Source organism: Tyto alba, unplaced genomic scaffold (assembly GCF_018691265.1).
Source record: "Tyto alba isolate M040663 unplaced genomic scaffold, T.alba_DEE_v4.0 Super-Scaffold_42, whole genome shotgun sequence".
NCBI classification, from domain to species: Eukaryota; Metazoa; Chordata; class Aves; order Strigiformes; family Tytonidae; genus Tyto; species Tyto alba.
In genome coordinates, this window is record NW_024881318.1 from 40996876 (window position 1) to 41013129 (window position 16254).

The 16254-nt window shown below is 39.8% G+C and overlaps 1 protein-coding gene across 3 annotated transcripts in view; it reads right to left on the minus strand.

The window, feature by feature from the left end:
- MLLT3 (MLLT3 super elongation complex subunit) overlaps positions 1–16254 on the minus strand; it is a 151925-nt gene that overhangs the window by 49746 nt on the left and 85925 nt on the right. For all 3 annotated transcript variants that reach the window (XM_042804792.1, XM_042804793.1, XM_042804791.1), the window contains one exon: positions 6592–6711. In XM_042804792.1, coding sequence (XP_042660726.1) covers positions 6592–6711 — 120 coding nt within the window. The remainder of the gene's footprint in view (positions 1–6591; positions 6712–16254) is intronic.

Below are 16254 nucleotides of genomic sequence, written 5' to 3' on the forward strand. Positions count from 1 at the left end.
CATATGAACTGATTATTAATGCTTTTATCCTCACATCTCATTTTGTCATGCCAGAATTGTATTGTCCAGGGGAGGAATAAAATATGGGCCATTGTTAAACTAGATGGAGTCCTTACATTTCTCAGTGGTCTCCTTACCACATATTTTTAATTGCTCCAAAAGGAGAGACACAACTCATTTTAGTGGTTTTCCAATAGATGAGAACTGAAATGTAGGTCCTGGCATGCAGTAGTATTAAAACCAATAGGGACTTGAGATCTTTCTTGTCTTTTCAATTTTAAAACCAGACTTCTTTCATCTTTCTGTAAAATGGAAACTGATGTTTTCATAGAAATAATAGTACAAGTATATGACATACTTATGATATAGACATATTTATATGCACTCCTGCCATGCTCTCTGAGAGCTACTCTTTCATTAAGACAGCCAACCCATTGCTTTTATATATGCATTCATTCTCAAAGTAAAAAAAAAGTATTTTTTCATATTTCCTAAGATTATGCAATGACCCTAACAGAAGCCAACAATCAGTTATAGGAAACAGTGAGAGGAACATAAAATTTGTAAGACAGAAAAGACCCCAAATATATTAATTGGTAAAATTATATCAAAGCTAATGATGAATGTGGAAGGCTGGTGGGGATGAAATATGGCTAAATATTCACATCATGTAGAGGACAGATCTTACTGAAAATTGGAATGTACTTTCAATCCATTTTCTTATTTATGAAAATCTAATGGTGTGTTTAAATATTTCTCTTCCTTCCCACCTTAAGAAGTGTAGTAAGAAATAAGAGTGAATAATGTATTTCTGTGAAGAGGGACAAATAAATCAGTCTTTTCTCAAGTTCATATGTAAAATTGAGATCATGGGGTTTTGACAGGTAATGTATTTATACACTATAGCTTACATTTGTGTATTCATCAAATATGGGAGCAACCCAAGTGAATCTTAGACTTTGACACGCTGCATAACAAACATCAAAAGAATAATACAGAGGATTATATGCATGCTAAAATACCTGCAGATGTTTTGTTTTCTTAAGCCAGGTAACACCATGTACATACAGTACTTAAAGATATATAACCCCTTTCATAAAGGAGTGCTAACAGATATTTAAAAATAAATATTTTGGAAAGCATAATAAAAATCTAAGGTTTCACCAACAGAGAAAGACTGTGATGCTGTGGCTGTTGCATTCAAATCCTGTTCAGATTTTGGCTAACACAGCTCATGCTAAGGCCTGATGTATGGCTTCAGTGGTGAGTAAGAGAATTCACCTGATAGACTAGTCTAGGTGAAGGGGACTGAGCCCTGTTTGCCTTGTTTGTTTGTTGTATTTCTTAACGAGCTCATGAAATAAAGTTTAAATCACAGACTACATTGCCCGGCAAATTTAAGAGCTCCAAATGGACTGTGGCAGCTGCTCAACAGGTAACACATTTGCAGATTAAAACACTTTTGTAACTACAAGGCAAAAAATAGTGTTGAACTCTATATCTTGCAGGGTCGGAATCTGATTTCACACAACAAAATGTAATTCCCAATTTGGTTGAACATGAGTTTGAATATCAGTATCCTCCAGAAACTATTTCAAACCTCTCCAGTTGCTGACAGACATTAGGAACCTAATTAGCAGATGAAGCAGTTGTGGGGATGGAGGGGTAGTTCATTGAATTTTATTTAATCATTAAACTGAGCACACTGGCAAGGCCATGCTAGTCTACTGTACTCTGGGTTTAGCCTACAAATTTAGTGATCATAAAAACATGCATTATTTTAATTTGTAATAAAAAAGTATTTTTTCGAATATTATGTCTACTGAAACAATGTGTCCATCTTAAGCCAATTCCTCCAGCTCTTAAGAGGAAAAGAAGAAGAAGATATCTAGAAGGGATTACTTGCTGTCCTGGTTTTGAGTAAGTGGTAGGGTTTTTGGTAGCAGGGGAGGAGGCTACAGTTGTGGCCCCTGTGAGAAGCATCTCAAAGCACCCCTGGCTCCAAGTTGGACCCATGTTTGCACCAAGGCTGAAACAATTGGCTGAGCGTCTGTGGTAATGTATTTAAGAAGGGGCCTGGGAGGAGGAGTTGGACTTGGGAGGAGGAGTTGCAACATCTATGTGAACACCGAGGTCAGTGGAAGAACAGAGGAGGAAAGGGGGTGGGGGGTAAAGGTGTGCCAGAGCAGAGACGCCTGGTATCCTGTGGTGATATGGCAGGGTGGCCCCCCACCACCCATGAGGTCTATGGTGGAGCAGAGACTGACCTGTGGTCTGTGGGAGGCTGCACATTGTCTCAAGTGCTTAAGCCTGAAGGAGGCCAGGACCCTGTTGGAAAAAGCAGTCCCCGCTGCTGTAGTTCGGTGCTGGGAGGATTGCAGTATGTGGGGGTGTCCCACACTGGAGCAGCCTGGGAAGGGCTGCAGCTCGTGAGAGGGACTCAAATCAGAGAAAGTTGGTGTCCCAGGCTGAAGCAGCTGGGGAGATGCTGCGGCCTGTGAGAGGGACTCAAGTTGGAGAAAGTTTGTGGAGGACTGTCTCCTGTGAGAGGGGGACCACGATGGAGCAGGGGGAACAAGTTCCAGAAGTTCCTTCCCGCACCAAAGATGGAAAAAGTGGTAGCACGGACTGCACCTCCCATTTCCTGCCCCTGCACTTCTGGGGGTGGAGGTAGAGGTATCAGGAGCAAAGCTGAGATGCGAAAGAAGGGAGGGGTGAGGAGAGGTGTTTTCAAGATGTGTTAACACCTCTCACTGTCCTACTCTGTCTGTTAACTGTTGTTGTTAATGTCTGTATTAAATTTATGCTCTTTTATTTCTTCCCCTAATGAGTCTTCCTTTTGTCAGTGACCATAATAGGTGACTCTCCCCTCCCTGTCCTATCTCGAATCCCAAGCCTACCTTATTTTCTCCTTCTTAGCGCTGGGGGGAAGGGCGAAGTGAGTGGCTGCATGGTGCTCAGTTGCCCTCTGAGCTCAAACCATGATGCTCACTCAAGGAAATTCAGATTTCTGATGAATATAAATGTGTTTATTATTGAATAAAAACACTAACTGATTTGGCTGGAAAAACAAACCAAACCAAAACAAAGCAAAACAAGAAACCCCCCCAAACTCCAGCATTTTGAAAGCTTCCACAAATACTATGGTATTTTTCCATTTACTAGACACATGCTAGAGATGAATTTACTTGCTGCTAGTTCTTCTTACAGATTACTACTGTATCACACATTGACAAAGCTTTCAGCTTGTCCAGCCCATCAAACTATTATGACCAATGACATCAGGAGAATTAGAAGCAGGTGGAAAATTACAAGGCTCACTGGTTTGACAGAGAAAGCCAAAAGGGAGAGCATAAAACAATTGGGGTTTTTTTGTTTTGTTTTGTTTTTTTTTTTTTCTGGTCACACAAGGGAATATGAGCTTTTCTTTTTTTTTGTTTATAAAGTAAACCTCATTTCACTGTAGCTGACACTACAGCTCATTCCAAAAGACATAATCATCCCAACAAAACTAATCAAGCTGTTTCCATGTATTCTGTGCATGTAGTATTTACATAATACAAACAGGCACAGTAATACAACTGATTTAAAAGCAACACAAGAATCTGTAGCTAGCCTGCAGATTTTTTTATATTCTGAAAAAATTAATGAAGTAAGGTTTCATGCTTTTCTGCCTGTCTTCTTTATTTCCAAGACTAAAGCTTTGTTTTAGAATCACAATAACAGGTCTTGCTAATAGCATCTCTGTTAAATTAAACAAAAAATCATGGAAATTCAGAAATATATCTGTATTTTTTAAATATATATTTCTAAAGAGGATGTGACAGAAAGCAAACTGACACTTCTCTCTTATTTCATACTGCATTGTATTTTTTTATAAGTGAATGCTAAACCAACAGTACTACTTTGTTGCACTGGTTTTATTGTCTTGACTGCAATTTTCCCTTAACCAGAAAGTCTATATGGTGCTTTGTAGCGGCAAATGGGTACACAAATATTCTTAGGTTCTGGTTTTCCATACTCAGAGTTTAAAACTAACCTCAAAGTTTATTTTGGTATTCACAGACACAAAGCAAACCAAAACCAAGCCAAGCACATCAAAGGGCTGTTGCTGCAGCAGAAAAATCCCCAAATCATCCAGGACAGACACCTGGAGTACATGCACCCACAGTTTTGGTACAGACAGCTTACACCCAAGAACTAAGACCCTTATACAGCTTCTATTCTAGAGGCATATTTAAATGAAATTAGGACACTGAAGTTGTTCCATCAAAGGAGTTATTCCAAATGACAAAAACAAAAATTTGTTTACACATTGGCTGTAGCTCTCCTGCCCCCAAACCACAACAGAAACTCCAGCAACAGGATTTATAATAAAAAATACAAACTTTTTTTGTTGTACTAAAACCAAGGTTACTTCATGTTTCCATTTCTCAAAAACTGCTGATGATCCTCAGTAAGGCAGGTATTTACAATTCTTCCTTTATGAGAGACAAGAACAGTTGCTCATTAGTGTGTGTTTTCAGTTGGACAGGAGGAGACAGAGATTGCTGAGGGAAGGGGAAAAATTGAATATTCACACTGACTGGCAAGAAACAGTTGTATTGATGTAAGATTTCTTCCCACTATTAAAAACTCCAATGAACAGCATAAAAGATTGAAAAAATTATTATTTCAAATAGATAACATTGCTGCTGAATATCGCTACTTTGAAACCAAATACCTAAAAAGCATTCACAGGTAACAGTTTTACAGATATTGAACACAGTCCTGAGATGTAATGCACACTTAACCTGCCTACTGACTTCTTAACTTCCTGATACGTGTCAAACTCACAGCAGGTGGTTGGGTTTCTTCAGCAAAAATTAAAGATTTCAAATGTTCATTGATAAGGACATGTGCAGAAAACATGCAACACTCCCTTCACCCTGCTTCACCCCAACCACACTTCACGATTGTCAGGTTTATACACCAGACAAAAGTTAATTGTCTGAATATGGTTCAGAAAATGACATCCCAGGTTAGTATTTGCTTATGAAAAAATTTACACTGGAGATACATTCTTATCATGGTGTGCAGTTACTAGATGGAGTATTAGTGTAGGACTTGATATCCTGTCAGTAGCTCCCTGAAGCCCTGCAGCTGTTTGGCTTGCTTATTCAGGCCAAGTCACAGTATGCCTGCTTTGGCATGTAATGCAAGACATGGGTGAATTAACTTCACAGCCAAATTTGGAGAAGTGATTGGAAACTAAACTCTAGAGAGCTACACAACCTCACAAGAACCCCTATTATAGATGGAAAGTGTCTAAGTAACTCATCTTCAGTATCCAAGTAGATCGAGATGTGTCCCAGTCTAAACAGTTGGACAATTATCTTCAGCACCTTGCTGCAGCACTTGGTTTAGCCAGGTGCCTTCCTTTTAGGCATTAAAGCAGTCATTTTAGCATTCCAAAGTAAATGCCTTCAGTCTAATCCTCAGATTCAATCTACCTCAGCTCCTCATTAGGAAAATAAAAATAATCATACATCCATATATCCTTTAAATGTTGCAAGAAGACCTGAATCAGAGATTGTGAGGCACTCGGGTACAATGCATACCAGGCAGAAACACCTCAAAGAACTTTTTTCCCCCCCCTCTCTATGTATCATTACTGCTGTAGACACACTTAGGCATACCCATAGTTCATTACCTCGCAATTCTTACGAGATACAAGATTTCGCACAGCTACAGAACATGAAAGTCATTGATAAAAATGGGTATTGCCCCTTGCAATACATAAGCTGCAAGATTAAGCAACATATTTCAAATTCACAAGATGCTAAGAAAGAAAATCCAAACCCAAACAATTTAACAATGGAGAAAAGGCACATATGTCAATTCATTTATGAAGCAAGTTGTTTTGTTTTATTTCTTATTTGAATAAACAACAAGATGTTCTTTATTCTCCCACACCATTCATTCATTTTGTCAAACTGAAGAAATTATCTGATGTTCGGAAAGGTCCATTTGTATTACTCAAAAGGTACATTTTACTATCCTTTTTACCATGTTCTAGGTTGGGGATTCAATTTGATGTCTTACAGACTGATGATACACTGCAGTCATTGAAACACCTAGTAAAGAATTAACGCTTGAAATTGAAACAAAAGTAAAAATTCTAGAGAACACAACTTCAAGTTTCACTTTACACAATTATCTTTGAAAGTATTCTAAAATACTTAATAAATGAAACAATTATTATAGTATTTTCTCATATTCTTTACATTTCTGTAGATCACACTGCCATCACCAGAATCCCCTAATACTACAACAGACTATTAGATTTCCTTCTGGGAAAGGAAGAAAACAATTGTACAAGTACAAAAACCAGAAAAGCAGTACCTTCATTGGCACCTGTTCTCACAGCCATCCTTGTTCTGCATTATTTTCATGTGGTGAACAGTAGGTTCACAACGAAGAAACATCAACACCTATTATCACTGGACTATGTCATGAGATTGCAAAAACACTTAGCAGTATTTTTTTTCTCAAGTTAATTCCCAGGGAAAGCACCATTGGCTCAAGTATCTTATAGAAATTAAGTCTCACCTTTGGCCCATGAGATGATTTCTTCTTCACTTCGGAAAAAGACAGGGAGTTACTGGGCAGGTTGGGGAGATAAAGGCTCTGTCCTGAAAAGAACGATGTGCCATCTGACATTACCATGATCTGTTATAAGAGGAAAATCATGTCAGCCAAACATTATCAACAGAAACAGAGGGAGTCTCACCTGACTAAGAACTAGCAAATCACATTGGTAGGAAAATAAAACTTCTCCAACAGTGTCCATGTTTCTTCTCAACAGGGGATGATTTAATGAAACCACACTGTCATCCTCTATTTAATAAGCAAATCACATGTTTCAGTTTCCATGCAAATACAATGCAAGCCCCTCAGAAAATGGCATAACTCATCCTATTATGGCTGCTACACACTATAGCACCTGAGTCTTTAGCGCTCTTTCTCTTGTCCTGAGAAATGTCTAGGACACATGAAAGATCATCCCACCTGCAGTAAAAGGTCCTGCAGGCTGCTGACATCCCATAAATATGTATGTGCAGCAGTCTTCACTTTCAACTAAAGTGAAGTGAAGGAAAACTGTAATGGGTATAAGTGACAAGGTTTGGGTAGCAGAGGTGAAGAGAGACCAGTGACTCCACTGTGCCAGACAGATGGATCCGGCTGGTTCCAATGGACCCACATGTCTGAGCCCCTCAGGCAAGATGGTGGTGCCTCATGGAAAACAGGCACAAGAAAGGTCAAAACACTGCACATACAGAGGATGTGAGGAAAAAAAAAGAAAACTGAGAAACCACAGTGTGAACACCAAGGTCAAAGGAGGACAGAAAGAGGTGCTCCAGGTGCTGGAAAAGGTACTTCCCTTCAGCCCACAGAGAGCCCCCATACTGGAGCAGGGGAAAGTGTGAGGAGGGAGAAGCAGCAGAGAGGAGATGTTATAGATTGACTGCAAATGCCATTCCCCCAACCCCCTGTGCCACTCAGGAAGGTGGAAGAAATAAGCAAGTCCTGAACAAAGAGTGAAGTTGAGCATGGGAAGGTGGTGTCACGGGGTGGTGTTTTCATTTTTGTTTTGTTTGTTTATTTGTTTCTCATTACCCAAATCTATTTTAATTTGCAAAAAAATAAATTAATTTTCCCCAAGTCAAGCCTATTTTGCCCATGACATTAACTGGTGAGCAATTTTCCTGTCTTTATGTTGACCCATGAGCCTTCTAACCCTGTCTTCATGCCCTGTGCTACTGAGGAGGCAGAGTGAGTGACCAGGTCTCTGAGTGAGAGTTTAGCCCTTAGCCAAGGTTAACTGGCCGCAGAGGTACACTGTAAAAACAGCCTGAGGTTTTAATGTGAAAGCAGTATAGCTCCTCAAGATTCTGCTTTTTCTGGAATACAGTAAACTGGATGGCTGGTGAGAAAGCAGCATTTTTGCTACAAAAAGGGTCTAGTTTCCTTTCTTGATTTTAAAGACTCTTAAGTACAAACAGATAATTTCCAGAGACCACAGATAAATCAGCCATCACAGAACAGCTACCAAACATGTGAAGATTATGCCTTCCATCTGAGAGAAACTCGGCTAGCTCCCGTCTTCTGCTCCAGTGCAGCTGTGCCTCGATTTTACTGCTTCCTACCACAGCTATTCATTTATCAATTGTTTCAAACCCCAAAATGCCAGAGACAGCTTACCTGCTGTCTGGCAAGCTCTGAAAATCTGGAGAGGAAACCTGCAAGGAAACATATCTCTCTTTCCACAGGTTCCCATGCAAGAAGTCACATTTGGTTTTGTGGATGCCCTGTCTGGTCACCCTTGCCTCTTCACAGGACCAAAACATCTTCTAATATTGGGGACAGGGAGTGACTGACTCATGATATGCTTTGTGCACCTTATGTTAAAGGAGTAATAGGAAGTGCAAAATTGGGACATCTAGGTTATAGATATGTATACTGCACATTTTACCTCTCCATGTCAAGTTGATATGTACTGCCTACAGCTTCTTCAAGACAGGATTTCAATTTTTTCTTTTCTTTTTTTTTTTTAATTTTTTATTGAAACACTGCTCCAAATGAATCTTGTTACAGACAACTTTGTTCAAAAGATCATGTGTTAACCTGGAGAATATTAAGGCACATGTCTAGGTAATAAAGATTACTTTTATTGGCTTGTAAATAGAGCATTACCTTTCAACACTACTGCCAGAATCCAAAGGTGGAAGAAGAAGGCAATAAAATTGTTCTCTTTCCTTGACCATAGGTTCATGCATTAACAACAATAAAAAAAAAAATCTTTAGAACTTATTGATGTATTCAAACATTTTGTGAAAGTAAGATCTCACAAATTTTCTTCCCAAATCCTCATTTCCATTTCATAGACACCTAAACCAGGGCCTGCCAGGAGACAGAACTCTGAAAAATCAGCTGGGCAAAAGCAATGACATCCTTCTTGTAATCATGCTAACGTTGATAGCCATTAGCTATTGTGAATCACAATAAGTGATTTCTTTTAGCCTGACAAATACTTTTAACCTAAACTTGCCAAGGGCTTTGGCTGAATTCAGCCCAGCTAAATGCAAGAGAAGGAACAAGCTAACAAAGAAAAATCAGCAACAAGGACAATGAAAATCTGTAGCCACATGTGTATATCATAGACCTGCACAATAGGCAGAGAAAATGCACGTCTCTCTCGCTATTTCCTCTCACAGACTGAGTCAAATAGGTGGTTAAATAAGACTGTTCTTTAAATTAAACTCATTGCAATGTTTCAAACCCACTAACTTCATAGAAAATACCAACTCCATCAAAATCAAATCATCTTTCAGAAAAAGTATACATAAGGTTACCCATTAATTATCGCGTTTAAGCAAGTATTTTATTGACACAGAGTAGTTTTGTTCATGTACTCATAAGAAAAAAAGATGCACATCCATGTGGAAGAGAAATATAGTCAGGAGTACCAGGATTTGCCCTGCCTTGAAATTAAAAGCAAAGAAACAAAAAAATTCTGAGAAGGATTCTTTCTCCCAGGGTTGGAAGCTGCCATTTTCTCCCTGAAGCATAAAAGTCTGGCTCACTAAAATAAAGTGAGGTTCAACCCCTGTATACTTTTTTTTTTTTCTTTTTAAATTCAGAAGTATTCCAGTTTGGAAATACTTATATAGTTATCATTACACATGGACATTCTTAGAAAGCTGACATTTAAAAAAGGGTATGGACTTCTGAGATATCGCAGTTTCTGGGCAAGTATTTGGACTATTAACCATCTGGTATTACAGACTGTGTATCTAGAAGCAGGATGACTGTCTACACAAAGATCTACAGGGCAGGGATAAACAGCATTAGTACCATCTGAGACCTTGCAGATTTGGCAAATCTAGTTCCACACAGAGAGAAAATAAATCCCATATAATTTGTAGAAGACAAAATCTGGACAGTCTAAACTGTGAGTCCTAAAAATTTCAGTGTATTGAATCCTGCAGCCTGTTATTTCATTGTAAACCCTATCAAAATGGCAACTATAGATTCAAAATTTTAATGTGATTAACAATATATGCAGTAAGACAGAACTTCAGTTCTGACTACCTACTTTACCATCTGTAAAGACGACAAAAGACCAAGAAAATCTCATGCAAAATTAAGCTTTTGGCCTCTACAATAAAACACACCTCTCTTCCAACCTGATCTCTGTCAGCAAAAGGGCATGGTCTTCATACAAGTCCCCTTTATCAGAAAAAAAAAAATCACTTTCATCCTCCTCCCTCTCAAATAATAAAGTTAATATTAACATTAAGTAACTCTTCAGGAACTCTTCCAAAATATTTATTTTCTTTGCCAATGTGATGGGCTTGTGTTTGTGGTAGGGTTTTTGGTAGCAGAGGAGGGGGCTACAACAGTAGTCCTTCTGAGAAGCTTCTTGAAGCTTCCCTGGCTCCAAGTCAGACACACCTCTGGTCAGGGCTGAGCCAATCAGCAGTGGAGGCTGTACCTCTGCCATAACATATTTAAGAAGGGGAACCTGGGAGGAGGAGTTGGAGTTGTGAGGGGGAGTTGCGATGAGGACACCTATGCAAACACTGAGGTCAGGGGAAGGAAGGAGAAGGAAAGGGTGGAGGGGCATCAGAGCAAAGACTCCCCTAAAGCCCGTGATGAGACCGCAGGGCAGCCCCTGCTTCCACCTCTGGAGGTCCACAGTGGTGCAGATGCCAACCTGCAGCCCGGAGCAGGAGGCTGTACCTGAAAAAGGACGTGACTCTAAGGGCAGCCTGTGCTGGGGCAATTTGTCACTGGGAGGGCTGCAACATGTGGGAGGGACCGATACTGAAGCAGCTCAGGAAGGGCTGCAGCCCATGGGAAGGACTCACATCAGAGGAAGTTTCAGGAGGACTGTCTCCCATGAGAGGGAAACCATGCTGGAGCAGGGGAAGAATGGAGGAGTCCTCCCCCTGAGAAGGAAGGAGTGGCAGGACTGTCTGGAAGCCCCCATTCCCTACCCCCTGAACTGCTTGGGGAGAGGAGGTAGAGAAATCAGGAGCAAAACTGAGCTCAGGAAGAAGGGAGGGGTGGGGGAAGGTGTTTTTAAGATGTGGTAATGCTTCTCACTGTCCTACTCTGTCTGTTAAATGTTGTTGTTAGTGTTTGAATGGAATTGATATTCTCTTTTCTTCCCCTAAGGATGACCCTAATGCGTGACCCATCCCTCCCTGTCCTTATCTCAATTCCAGAGCTTTTTGCTTTATTTTCTCCTTCCCATTTCTGAGGGGGAAGGGTTGAGCAACTGGCTGCAATGAGCTCAGTTGCCCTCTGGGCTCAAACCACAAGAGCTAAGATTAGCTATGTAAAAAGCCCCTCCATTGCAAACACCTTTTGAAATTGAGATGTATTTCCTTTTTGGCTAAATTTAGGAAAGAGACAGCTATACATTCAGTTTAAGTTTACTGAAAGAGCTCAACTGACAAAATTACAGCAAGTTCTGCAGTGGGTAACTGCCTCCCACTAGACAAACACAGAAACACACAGGCTGGTAGATGTACTTCAACCAGCTTTCAGAGCAAATGACACCAAAGACTGCAGTTAATGAACAGTTCTGGGAGAAGAGTTATTTTAGCAACACACATCAGAGATAGAAGCCATGCTCCATCTCACTTTCTCTGTGAAAGGAAAATGAGCATCAGTGTGGCAGCTACTTAACACACAAGTCTAAACTTGGACAAGAGAAAATTACCTTTCTTAATTTTGCTTTCTTCTGGTTTACACTGTAACGGGGAGATTTCCTATACCACCACTAATAAGGCATTCCATAAAGGTTTAGCTCAACATAGGGAAGAGATGATAACACCAAAACAAGGTTTAACAAGATCTCATCCTAACAGCACATCTAAGAAAAATGTATTAAAACAATGCAAGACTAAATCATATTGGAGTGTACAAATATCACATGAATATCACGCCAGTATTATCTACTATTGTAAACAGCTCCTACCACAGAGCAAAAGAACAAGTGTACATAAGCTATCTTCCACTGAAGATATGGACAGATGTATAAGACAGCTTCTCCCCTGCCCCCAACACTTTTCTCACCAGTCAACCCCTGGAGAAAGATTTTTCTCCCTTTGTCATATATGATAATAGAGCATTATGCATACAAGCATTCAAATTGATCTGCTGGTAGTGGTATCTTGCCTCCAGTTCACCAAACTTCACTAGCCTTCAGCTGTTGAGCTGGTATTTAAAACCTTTGTCTACCAGTTGCTTTAAATAAAAGATGGCTTCCTGGGCAAGTGCAAAGGAAAACTTATTTTTCAAAACAAAACAGTGGGCAGAGGAAATCCATTGGTATCCATATTATTCAGTAGGAATGATCCTACCTGCTCGACCAACCTGAAGTGACCAGTTTCCATAATACCTGAGCTGCAGACGCCTTCTAAGAGCATTCTAATTTGCTACTCAAGACAACTGAGTGCTATGGAATGAAAAATGCCATATATTTAGTTTATGTAGTTCCATGCACTGCTGAACAAAGGAGATCAGGGAACAACAACTATGCACCACCAATTTTCTTAATATAACTGAGAACCTTTTTCCGCTGTCCCTTTTAGAGCAATTTGGGAAAAATTATGAAATTGTAATAGCTGTACATAAACCTAACAACAACTGATTCAGAAGTTTCTGTCACGTCCCGTGTCACAAGTTGTCTTTCACAGTCTCCTTACAAAAACCTGACCTGTCGAAGACAACACATACAACCAACATGTTGGCAGCTTGGAATACTCATGTAGCCAACAAGAACAACCCACTTTAAAAATACAAAACTTTACTTTTTAGATTCCAGTACAGAAAGCATGATGAATAGCCTCAAAATGTTCCATGGAAGCTGGTCTTCTCTTATTGCCTATTTTTACAAATGCACATCATGCCACCGCTGATGCATAGGAGTCATAGATCTACCACCCCACATATATACTTACACAGTTTGAAACTACATAAGCTATCACAGTTGCTCCAGATCAACACAATCTCCTTATTAATGCAAAGTGGAGTTTCTGCAGGAAAGAACCACTACCAAAAAGCTGTTGTCTGTCTCCTACTTCTTCATTTTCCTGAATGAAAGGAGCCCATCAACAAAGCTGGAATAATATTGCCTCAAACAGATCCACACCAAGCTACCTGTTGTAGCTTCAATACTTTGCTGGTTAATCTAAGAAAACCTTCATACAGCAGCCTCAGAACAGGCTGGTGAGGTTCCCCACAATGCGCTGCAGAAAATTTCAAATAGCACTTTCAGTAAGAGCTATGAGATATCTGCTAGAACTCTAGGAAGAATGAACCATTACTACAACATTTCTGCAGCACTGCAAATGAATTATACTCACTCAGCATCAGACAAATGAACTTCTTTGTGTGGTCCTCAGCTGCTACACCCCACATCGTTTTATGGTGAAGAACAAGTTCATTCACCACTGAAAGCACTAAGAGTAACAACAAAAATCCAGTTGTCCTCAACAACTGTTATTCCTATTTAAACCCCAAAACTCACAAGGCAATATAAAAACTTTTACAATTCTTTAAAATTATTTGCTTGAAAGTAAAATTATATATAGTTTAAGAAAATTCAACTACTTAATTATGAAAAGCACAAGATTAAAGATAATCCATTTCCTAGAACAGCATTATACCTAAGTTTGGCTCTGGGTAGAAGCCAACAATTCCAACTGACACAGAGGACTTGCAAGGAAAGAGAGAGGATAGAAAATAGACGAAAATCCCCATGATTTCATCTCCATTACATGGATTAGGAGCATAGCTTTCAGAACAGGCATTATGCAAGCATCTCAAGTGACTGAAAAGACGTTTCTCAACTGTTAAATAGTAAAAACAAAAAGACTTGAAAAAACCTCAAGAGAACACAGTGGGTTTTTTGGCAAAACATGCATTTTTACTTAGATTTATTTCTCTAAAAATTGCACCCCTCTCAGAATGATTCTTTCTCTTGACTCATTAATAGATCAACTGTCTTCAAGGAAAGTGTTGCCTTGTTACATAAGCACTGCTGCTTGTACTTCCAAATTAATATTACAGAAAACAGACTAAAAGGACATCTCTGCTGCTAAAAAGAATCATTACTGCTCTAAAAATGATGTATTCCTTGCATCCTCTAAATCCGAAACCTCAAACTGTATCATTAATAGACATATGCATTTGAAATAATGTTAAGAATTTTACTATTTTTGTTAAAAGTGGCAACTCCTCTTTAAGGAACATCTATAAGGCTTTTTTCCTTTTATGAAAGAAAATTCAACTATTAAATGTTGCCTGCATACTCTCTCAGTTCTCTCCCAGTGAACTGCTGGATAACCAGTCAGACCTCTGCCACATGAAGGATGGAATGCATATGGGGAAGGGTAACCATGAGAATATACTGGCAGACTGCTAGCATTTCATTTTAAACAAGAAAATAGGTTCTTAGCCTGAAAGACCAAAGAACATTGGCTGTAGCAAGTATCTCTGCCTAGTTTGCATTTGGAGTGTCATGAGATTTATGTGTGAGGGAAAAGGGAAGTTGTGAGCATCCAAGCAATAATATAAGGAGTCTGTAGCAAGAGACAAACATATAGACAAGTCTATACTGAATATGGCAGCATGCAGGTGCCAGGTGAGTCTGCACTTTTACCTTCAGAAGGATGTACTATTTGTAATATACAAATTTGCTTTAAAAATACAAATACACAAATACAAATATACAAATTTGTTTATGCAAATGAGAAAAAAATAATCATGTTCAGTAGTTTAAGTCAGTGGAATCACACATCCCATGACTTTTGCTTGGAGAAAAATTAATGCGAGATCTGGGTTTTGAGGTGCACAGAAATCAAGTGATTTACACCATTACTTAAAAGCATGTAAGCAAAAGTCCACCATTTTAGAGTGCTTTTCTTAAAGATACCACTCAGCATCTTACATTAATATGGCATCTCATTCATTTTGAAGGACATGAACTTTATTTCGCCTGACCTGTTGCCTCAGGGAAATTCAGTGACCAGTTACTTTTATTTTTTCTTGAAGACGGTCATAACCTAGAAGTATTAATTGTTTTGACCTATAAGTAAGTGCAAGACCCATGAATTATCCTGTAAATGCTTTTGTCCACTTAAAGCATGGAAGTTACAAGTGAGTTAATGTTTCGTGAATTCATTTGGTTGTCTATTCTACTTATACTTGGAAGTGAGAGATAGCTTTCCATGGCTTCTACAACAGTCAAAACCCAGTGTACAGCACTTCATAAAAGTATAATAGGCCTTTCAATCCTGGGAGATGTAAGCCCTCCACAGAGACTTTCAGTAACAAGGCAGACAATGCTATTACATCATCTCTGCCAAGTTGATCAAACTAGGTCAGTGTCATTGTTTGAGCCTCCTAATTTGAGCCTACTCAGCAGCTAAACGCCCCGCAGTCACTCACCCACCCTCCCCCCACTTGGGAATGGGGAGGGAATCGGAGGGGCAAAGGGAGACTCGCGGGTTGAGATAAAAACAGTTTAATAACAGTAACAGAACAATACACGGACAGCAGTATCAGCGGGTAATGTACCATACAGCTGCTCACCACCCCCCCCCCCGACCGACCGACCGACACCTGCCTGATCCCAGCTGGCAATCCTGAACACAAAGGCCCCACAGCCACACTCCCAGAAGTGGCAGCCCCTCCTAGCCCACTCCTGCCTTTATATAGTGAGCACAATGTCACATGACATGGACTATTGGCCAATCCGGGCCCAGCCCTCCAGCTGTGCTCCCCCCACCCCCACACACAGGTGAGGGCACTGGGACCTGGGGAGCCCCTGGGGTCTCAGTGTGCTGCAGCACTCCTCCTGCTGCCAAACCAACAGGAACTCTAGTCCAGCCCCAAACAGGACAGAGAGCCGATACAGGGAAGCACAAAACAGCGATAGCTTCAAAAAAAGGGACCCATTTCTTGCAAGAAAATTGGGAAAATTAAGAAGAAAAAAGAAAAAAAGTTAAAAAACACAAGAAAAAAACAAGCAATCTGTAGCCTCCAGAAGATAAAAGACAAAGACGCAAAGCATTTTAAGAATGACTACACTCATATATTCAGGAAAATAATTTGATCAATTTCATTGATCATGCCACCGCTGATGCATAGGAGTCATAGATCTACCACCCCACATATATACTTACACAGTTTGAA